The sequence below is a fragment of the Zootoca vivipara genome, chromosome Z1 (genome assembly GCF_965207765.1).
Source record: "Zootoca vivipara chromosome Z1, rZooViv2.hap1.1, whole genome shotgun sequence".
NCBI lineage: Eukaryota > Metazoa > Chordata > Lepidosauria > Squamata > Lacertidae > Zootoca > Zootoca vivipara.
Genome location: NC_142583.1, coordinates 74,882,475 through 74,892,599, shown reverse-complemented (window position 1 = coordinate 74,892,599; position 10,125 = coordinate 74,882,475). Strand labels below are relative to the sequence as shown.

General features: G+C 41.4%; 1 protein-coding gene across 1 annotated transcript in view; it reads left to right on the top strand.

Moving 5' to 3' along the window:
• Positions 1–2,458: 2,458 nt before the first annotated feature.
• Positions 2,459–10,125, top strand: part of LOC148687435 (C-type lectin domain family 10 member A-like) — a 39,789-nt gene continuing 32,122 nt past the window's right edge. Inside the window, exon 1 of the mRNA XM_088657174.1 lies at positions 2,459–2,547. Coding sequence (XP_088513300.1) covers positions 2,459–2,547 — 89 coding nt within the window. The remainder of the gene's footprint in view (positions 2,548–10,125) is intronic.

Below are 10,125 nucleotides of genomic sequence, written 5' to 3'. Positions count from 1 at the left end.
ACAACGCCTGCAATGCCTGAAAAGTCTGCAAAGTCTGCAAAGTCCGCAATGCCTGCAAAGCCTGCAAAGCCCACAATGCCTGCAAAGCCTGCAAAGCCCACAACGCCTGCAATGCCTGAAAAGTCCGCAAAGGCTGCAAAGTCCGCAATGCCCGCAAAGCCTGCAAAGCCCACAATGCCTGCAAAGCCTGCAAAGCCCACAACGCCTGCAAAGCCTGCAAAGCCCGCAAAGGCTGCAAAGCCCACAAAGTCCAAAAAGCCCACAAAGGCTGCAGCTCCAGCAGAAGCACCAGCGAAACCACCTATAACTAATGGTTTGTATACTGCACAGTCATATGGGATGAGGTTTCTCATAAAGTAGAGGAATGCACGGGAAATGCACCCCTTCCATCGGCTTCTTTTCCAGGTCCAACTCATGGTCTCCCAAGTCTTTTTGTTTTTTGTGAATTTATTGATTTGGTTTTTCAAATTAAAAGTTTACAATACACATGTTAACATACCATATAAAAGCAAGATTCCAGGGAATCTCCTGGCCTCCCCTCCTCCCCTTTGTGGGTCCGATTGTTAGTCATTTCCTCCTGCATCTTCCGTTCATTTTTGCCATTTCGGCATAATCCACCAACTTGATCTGCCATTCTTCTCTGGTAGGGACTTTATCTTCTTTCCATCTCTGGGCCAATAACATCCGTGCAGCCGTGGTCACGTACATGGTATTTCCTGCTCCTTTGGGATTTTGGCACCTAGAATTCCTAAAAGAAAGGCTTTGGGGTTTTTGGGGGGGATTTAAACCTTTCCCCCCAAATTCATTAAATTTCATTTCCCAAAATTCTTTTACTACCTTACATGTCCACCACATTTGATAAAAGGTGCCTTCTTTTTCCTTACATTTCCAACATATGTGACCCTGTTTATACATTTTTGCTAATTGACGGGGAGTTAAATACCAACAAGAAATCATTTTCATATGATTTTCTTTCAGCGTACAACATGCTGTGAATTTTAAATTCCAATTCCCTAAATTCTCCCATGCTGCAAATTGTATATTATACCCAAAAATTTTCACCCAGTGTATCATTGCTGACTTAACCTGCTCATCTTTTTTATACCATTCTAGTATTAATTTCTACGTTCTTTGAAGTAAATTTGTTTTGTTCTCCAACAGCTCTTTTTCAAATTTAGAGCTTTCATCAGAAAAGCCATTTTTTTGCCCATCTTGAATATATAATTTAGTTTATGATGTTGAAATCATTCAGCTAGTAATTCTTTTACGTCCTCAAACATCTTAAATTGGAATTTTACTTCCATTAACAGCTCTTTATATGTTCCCCAGTCATTTCTCATATTCAATTTTTTTTAAGGGTATCACTTCAAGTGGGGAGAGCGACCATGGTGTTTTTTGTTCTAGTAGATTTTTATATTTTCCCCATACCTCATAAACCGATTTTCTTACAACATGATTTCAGAAAGCTCTATGTACTTGAACCTTCTCATACCACAGATATGCATGCCAAACATACCTACTGTCAGAACCTTCAAGGTCTAAAACATCTGTGATTTTTAATAATATTCATTCCCTTACCCAGCATAGACAGGATGCCTCAGAGTATAGTCTTAAAGCTGGTAGGGAGAATCCACCTCTGTCTTTAGAATCTATTAGCAATTTATATTTTATTCTTGGCTTCTTCCCCTGCCAGTTAAATCATAACTAGATTTATCTGGCAGGGGAAGAAGCCAGGAACCTTTTTGCCACTCTTTGAAGTGTCCTTCATTGCTGATCAGGCATGTTGATTGAAATAAAAATAACATTCTTGTCAATACATTCACTTTGATTCCTGATATCCTTCCCTATAATGATAAGTTCATGCTTCCCCACACATCTAAGTTTTTCTTTATTTCTCTTCAGACTCTTATATAGTTAGCCTTAAAAATATTTAACTTTCTTCTCAATAGTCAGTTCTGTTACTCTTTGTAGGTTTTTTATATATTGCTCTGTCACATTTTTCACCAATACTTCCATTTTACTTAGTTTGAAACCTGCTACTTCTCCAGACTTGAGAATCTGATCCAAGACCCTCCGTATACTAGCCACAGGGTCTTCTGCAGTTACCAGAAGGTCATCTGCAAATGCCAAGGTCTCTAAAACTGAAAACTAATCAATAACGGGGACAGGGGACATCCCTGTCTTCTCCCTTTCGTTATTTTGCATTTGTCTGTTATTATTTACTATCAGCATAGCCTCTTGGTCAAAATAAAATGTATCAATTCCGCTAAAGAGTGAGTCTCCAAAATCCATTCATCTCTATAGTCTTCTTCATAAAAGTCCATCAATCAAAGGCCTTCTCTGTGTCTATAAACATCAATTCTGCTTGCTTATCATTTCTGACCTCACGATATTCTATCAGTTATATTCCTTATATTATCCTTCATCTGGTGGCCTGGTAAAAAACAGCCTGGTCTGGATGAATCTAGAAAAGAAAACAATGCCCGACCTGAAGAATACGGAGCAGATCATTCAGCAGGGGGAACACAGCACAGAACAAGTAAGGAGGTAGTACAAGAATCCTTGGCTAGTTTAGATGTATTCAAGTCTCCAGGCCCAGATGAACTATATCCAAGAGTATTAAAAGATTTCAGAACCACTGGCAGTAATCTTTGAGAATTCCTGGAGAACAGGCAAAGTCCCAGCAGACTGGAGGAGGGCAAATGTTGTCCCTAATTTCAAAAAGGGGGGAAGAGAGGACCCAAACAATTACCGCCCAGTCAGCCTGACATCAATACCAGGAAAGATTCTAGAGCAGATCATTAAGCAAACAGTCTGTGAGCACCTAGAAAGGAACACTGTGATCACGAGAATAAATAGGAAGGGAGACAGTGGGCATCCTTGTTTTGTGCCTCTTTGGATTGCTATGGCATTTGAGTCCATATTGTTAATTCTGCATTTTGCTGAGGCTTGGGAGTATATTTGTTTGAGGATTTGTAGGAAGTTGGGGCCAAATTTCCTGCTAGTTAGTACTGCTAGTAGGTATTTCCACTCTAAGCAATCAAATGCTCTGAGGATGTCTAGGGACATGATTCTAGTTACAGGTAGGTAGCCGTGTTGGTCTGAGTCGAAACAAAATAATAAAAATTTGGTATCTGAAGAAGTGTGCATGCACACGAAAGCTCATATCAAAATAAAAACTTAGTTGGTCTTTAGGGAAATGATTGTCAGTGGGAGTTTGGTTGCCTTGCTATGTTCGATTAGATTCAATAGTTTCCTGATGGGGTCTGTGATGTTGCGACCAGGGACGAAGCTGGTTTGGTCTGGGGCTATTAAGTTGCATAAGAAGATTTTTAGGCAGTTGGCCAGGATTGATGTGAATATCTTGTAGTCTTGGTTTATTAATGAGATCGGGCAGTATGATTCTACTTTGAGATTGTCTTTCAATGGTTTTGGGATGGCGACTATTTTGAAGTGAGTTCAGGTTTTGGGGATGGGTCCCCCTTCCATGATGTCATTAAATAGTCATGTCATGTATGGCATTAGAGGTTCTTTGAATTTCTTATAGAATTCTGCTGTGAAGCCACCTGGGCCTTGGGCTTTGTGTGGTTTCAAGTTTTTGAGGACCGTGTCTATTTCCTCTGAGGTGATAGGGCTGTCCATGTATTCCTGTTCTTCATCAGTTAATCATAGAATCATAGAGTTGGAAGAGACCACAAGGGCCATCCAGTCCAACCCCCTGCCAAGCAGGAAAACCAAATGGCAAAAACATTCCTCCCAACCTTTGTGAGGTGCAGCCCATCACTTGCCAGAAGTCCATCTTCAAGAAACTGCAGACTGTGATCTAAGAATCCAAACCGTTCCTGTTTGTACCATTTGCGAAGCCAGTTGTTCACTTCCCCTATTTTCCCCTCTCTCCCAGGGCCATGTCGTTCAACTGGGAGGACAGATGAGATGACAATTTGTGCATTTAATTGCTTCAACTTCCTGCCCAGAGCCTCATAATCACTTTTGATCTTCTGTAGGCTATGGCTTGCAGTGTCATTGGTTCCCACATGCACCAAAAGGAAGGGGTATTTGTCGGTGGGTTTTATGATTCCTTGCAGCCGTTCTGTTACATCTTGGATCTTGGCCCCGGGTAGACAGCACACCTCTCGAGACATCTTGTCAGGCCCACAGATCACTGCTTCTTTACCCCTCAGTAGGGAATCCCCTATCACCACTACACGCCTCTTCATAGGCTTGGTCGGGATTCTTCCATGTGCTGTCCCTTCCAAGGTTACCTGCATATTCCCGGAGGACTGACTTTGCTGCTCGTCTTCATATTCCTGATCAACTGTGATGAGGGAGAGATCCTCAAATGGAGTCTGTTCCTCGTCTTCCATGTTAAGGGAGAGCACTTCAAAATGGTTGTGTAGTTCTAAGCACTCAGAGCGATCCCTGGGCTGTCTACTTCTATGAGTCACGTTCCTCCATTCATCTGGCTCCTGTGCTGGGGAACTGACCTCCTCCTCAGGAATGTCCCCTGTCTCCTCCTTGGTGCAGACAGTGTGCTCTGCTGCATCCAAGAAAAGCTCCAGCTCTTTAATTCTCTGGAGCGTAGATACACGCCCCTGAAGCTGCTGCACCTTGTCTTCCAGTAGGGCAACCTTGTCTTCTAGTAGGGCAACCAACTTGCAATTGCTGCAGGTGTAGCTGCCTACATCCTTTGGCAAGAAAACAAACATTGCACAGGAATTGCAGGTGACTACGTTTGTTCCCTCTCCGTCCATCTTGAACAGCTTGAAGTCAAGGGGGAAGGAAGAAGAGGCCTACTTCATTATCTCATTCATTATCTTTTTAAGTTTAGGGATTACTACTTCTTCTAAATTTTTTTATAATATATATATATATATATATATATATATATATATATATATATATATATATATAATATCACCATTTGGGCCTGGTGATTGCCTGGTGATTTCACAGTTCCCATTTTCCTGATCACCTCTCTTATTTCTTCCGACTCTATGTTGTTGTTGTTGTTGTTGTTTAGTCGTTTAGTCGTGTCCGCCTCTTCGTGACCCCATGGACCAGAGCACGCCAGGCACTCCTGTCTTCCACTGCCTCCCGCAGTTTGGTCAAACTCATGTTCGTAGCTTCGAGAACACTGTCCAACCATCTTGTCCTCTGTCGTCCCCTTCTCCTAGTGCCCTCAATCTTTCCCAACATCAGGGTCTTTTCCAAGGATTCTTCTCTTCTCATGAGGTGGCCAAAGTATTGGAGCCTCAGCTTCACTCTATACACGACTCTATACACGAGTATAAATTGCTAAATTCCTTGCCATCTATTTCGGGAATTTTATTTTCACTTACATACTATTTTATTTTCGTCCTTACATTCCAATTCCTATAATTTTTAATAAAAATTCATAAACATCATTTTTATTTGGTCTGGATCTATAAATTCTTTTCCTTTTCAATAATCTTATTTATAACCCTATCCGCTTGTTTCTCCTTTGTTAACCAAGACAACATTTTACCGGGTTTATTGGTAGATTCAAAATACCTTTGTTTTGTCCATTTGATCTTGTTTTCTACCTCTTTATTTATTAAATTAGTTAGTTGGGATTGTAAAATTTTAGTATTTTGGATTATACTCTCTTGTTTTGGATTTTTCAGCAATTCCTTTTCATTCTCCCTTATCTGTTTATTTATTTCCATAATATCATTTTCTTCATCGTTCCTTATTCTCGCCATTTGTTGTATTCCAATTCCTCTCATATAAGCTTTACTGGTATCCCAAATGATTTTCCTATCTGTCCCTTGTCTCTTGTTAATTTCAAAAAATTCTTTCAACAATTCCCTCATTTTATTCACCTTTTGCTCCTCCCCATACCCCGTCATTCATCCTCCACCTCCCTCTCATATGTTTTTAAAATTTTATGCGTATGGTAACTGGATTATGGTCTGAGAGAGATTTCATCAACATCTCTGCTTTTGTTGTTGTTTAGTTGTTTAGTCGTGTCCGACTCTTCGTGACCCCATGGACCAGAGCACGCCAGGCATTCCTGTCTTGCACTGCCTCCCGCAGTTTGGTCAAACTCATGTTCGTAGCTTCGAGAACACTGTCCAACCATCTTGTCCTCTGTCGTCCCCTTCTCCTAGTGCCCTCCATCTTTCCCAACATCAGGGTCTTTTCTAGGGAGTCTTCTCTTCTCATGAGGTGGCCAAAGTCTTGGAGCCTCAGCTTCAGGATCTGTCCTTCCAGTGAGTGCTCAGGGCTGATTTCCTTAAGAATGGATAGGTTTGATCTTCTTGCAGTCCATGGGACTCTCAAGAGTCTCCTCCAGCACCATAATTCAAAAGCATCAATTCTTTGGCGATCGGCCTTCTTTATGGTCCAGCTCTCACTTCCATACATCACTACTGGGAAAACCATAGCTTTAACTATACGGACCTTTGTCGGCAAGGTGATGTCTCTGCTTTTTAAGATGCTGTCTAGGTTTGTCATTGCTTTTCTCCCAAGAAGCAGGCGTCTTTTAATTTCGTGACTGCTGTCAACATCTGCAGTGATCAAGTGGTCTGCTTTTACCAGACTCAATGTCAATTTTTTTGAGGCCCAGATTGCATCGATTCTCCCTCCCAATTTTTTATCTTCAGAAAAATAGGTAATATCCTTTTCAGTGGGATGCTTCAGTCTCCAGGTATCTGTCGACTGGAAAAACGATAATGGTAGTCTGTCTGAGTTTGATTCCGCCGCCCCCCCCCCAGCTCTATCAATTTCAATAGATATAACGCCATTCAAGTCTCCCATTAAAATTATATTTCCATTCTCAAGTTCCCAAAGCTTCTCTTCCAATTTCCTGTAAAACTCAGATATATTATTTTTTGGGGCATACACTCCTACCACAATTATCCTTTCTTGATTTATTTGTATTTCTACTCCTACTATTCTACCTTCTTCATCTTGAAATAGTAATTGTGGGGTTAAAGCTGATTTTACATAAATTCCCCCCTCTTCCCCCCCCTCTCGCGGCTATAAACTCCAAACCCAGATTCTTATTTTTTAATACCTGTATATGATCTTTAGATACACGAGTCTCTTGTAGACATATTATATCCCATTTCCCATTCTTTAAAATACATTCTACTTTTTTCATTTTCAATTTACTATTCTAGCGATTTATGTTCCAGGAAATACATGTAAAGGCCATACAGTTTTATTAAGTTTATATGAACTACTATAAAAATCAGAGATAGTTGGTGAAGAAAAAGGTATAAGGGCACGAAAGATAGAAGTTGTTATAGTGACTCTACCTTTATCTTGTTTCTTCTCGCTCTTGGAGTCTTCTCCTCCCAGTACTTCCTCCAAAAAATTCTGGTCGTCTCCACCAATCTAAAAGTTATTCTCCTCTCTTTATGTGTAAAGGTAAGTCCTTCAGGAAATTCCCACTTAAACAAAATGTTATTCTTTTTCAGCGCTGTCGTTAAGAAGTTATAACTGTCTCTCTTCTTCAATCACCTAGTCGGGAGCTGCCTCACAATCTCAATTACTTTGCCCTCGATACACAAGGGGTCAGTTCTGCTCTTTAATAGGATTTTTTCTCTGAGTAGCCTCGAGTTCAGAAATACTAAACAGTCTCCTGGTCCCTTTTTGTTTCTTGACTTGTTCACCCTGATCCTAAATATTTTTTCAATATCCAAAGATAATTAAACCTCCTCGAATCCTAAGCAGTCCGCCAATTCTTTCAATAATTTCGTTGACATTTCTTTCTCCTGGTTATTATTTATTTATTTATTTATTTATTTATTTATTTATTTATTTATTTATTTATAGCCCGCCCATCAGGCTGGGTTTCCCCCGCCACTCTGGGCGGCTTCCAACAAATAGCAAAATACTTTAAAATATCACAGATTAAAAACTTCCCTAAACAGGGCTGCCTTTAGGTGTTTTCTAAATGTCAGGTAGTTGTTTATCTCCTTGACCTCCGATAGGAGGGCGTTCCACAGGGCAGGTGCCACTACCGAGAAGACCCTCTGCCTGGTTCCCTGTAGCTTTGCTTCTCGCAGTGAGGGAACTGCCAGAAGGCCCTCGGCGCTGGACCTCAGTGTCCGGGCTGAACAATGGGAGTGGAGACACTCCTTCAGGTATATAGGACCGAGGCCGTTTAGGGCTTTAAAGGTCAGCACCAACACTTTGAATTGTGCTCAGAAACGTACAGGGAGCCAATGTAGGTCTCTTAGGACCGGCGTTATGTGGTCTCGGTGGCTGCTCCCAGTCACCAGTCTTGCTGCCACATTCTGGATTAGTTGTAGTTTCCGGGTCACCTTCAAAGGTAGCCCCATGGAGAGCGCATTGTAGTAGACAAACGGGAGATAACTAGAGCATGCACCACTTTGGCGAGACAGTCTGCAGGCAGGTAGGGTCTCAGCCTGTGTACCAGATGGAGCTGGTAGACAGGTGCCCTGGACACAGAATTGACCTGCGCCTCCATGGACAGCTGGGAGTCCAAAATGACTCCCAGACTGCACGCCTGGTCCTTCAAGGGCGCAGTTATCCCATTCAGGACCAGGAAGTCCTCCACACTCGCCCGCCCCCTGTCCCCCCAAAACAGTATTTCTGTCCTGTCAGGATTCAACCTCAATCTGTTAGCCACCATTCATCCTCCAATCGCTGGTACTCAGGATCCCCACCCGAGCTCAAGAAAACTCAACGCCTCATGTTCCCCGTCGGTTTTCTCAGCATAGCTGCCAAGTACCCTGTTTTCCCTGGGAAACCCCCGTATTTTCTTACCGTTTCCTGCAGGTGTCCCGAATGGCAAGATACCCCGTATTCCCCCGGATTACGGAGCTCCTGCCGGTGGCCATGTTCTTCTGGCGCTGCACCGGCACCAGAAGTCGCTTCTATGCACTTCCAGACATGCGTAGAAGCGACTTCTGATGCCGCTGTGCCGATTTCCAAAATGTCCGCAGTGCCAGAAGTCGCTGGCACTGTGGACATTTTGGAAATGGGCACGGCGGCATCGGAAGTTGCTTCTAGAAGCGACTTCTGGTGCCGCAGCGCTGCTGATCCCGGATTTTTCAATCCGGAACTTGGCACCTATGTTTCTCCGGCATCTTGCCTGCCTTGAGTTGCCAGGAGCACAATCCCTCACCCATACACCGAGTGCACTGCTCCGGAGGTCCTCAATAGTCTTCAATATTGTTTATGTTCTCTTTGCCGGCTCAATACAGTTCTGAATGATACTTTACAAATGGCTTTCTTATTTCTTTCGGATTATCTAAAACTTTCCCTTCTATATTTCATTTATTTATTAAGTTCATGTCTTGATTTTTCTTTAGCTGCCATACCAGCAGGTTGCCTGGCTGGCTGGCTGGCTGGCAAAAAAAAAAAATCTGCCATAGCATTTTAATCTTCCATTCAATTTCTTTATTTACCAACATCAGGAAGATGTCAAAGAGAAAAACAGCTACCAGATTTTTAGAAGACATCTGAAGACAGCCCTGTTTAGGGAGGCTTTTAATGTTTAATAGATTATTTTATTTCATTTTTCTGTTGGAAGCCACCCAGAGTGGCTGGGGAAACCCAGCCAGATGGGCGGGGTATAAATTAATAATAATAATAATAATAATAATAATAATAATATACAGATATCATAATGAACCCATTTCTTCCACAAAGAAGATTGCCCCAAATTTGGTTTACCCCATAAAATAAATATACAGAGAACATATGGATCAAACCCATAACTGTTGTTTGCAAATGTACTGAAGTCCTATAAACTAGATATCCAGGAGCTTAGAGAAGAATAGAATGCAAATGAGAATGCTATAGCATCTAAAAAAATCTAAATACCTTTGAATCCATATGAAACATCTTTTTGGTTTAAGATGGAGATTGATCCAGTAAAAGAAAAAGAAAGACATTTAAGTTATATTGGACTCAACTATGTCTTTATGGGAAATGATTGTCTAATATTTACCAATATTTTAATTGTTTAATGTTGGAAATGCCTCATTGAGACATATTTTTGGCCAGAAGTTGTTGTCCATTTCACCTTTGTACCGATGAAATCCTTGACACTTGTATTTTTTAAAATCATTTATATTAAATTTCCCATTTTAACAATCCAATCAAATTACATGAAATATTCCACAT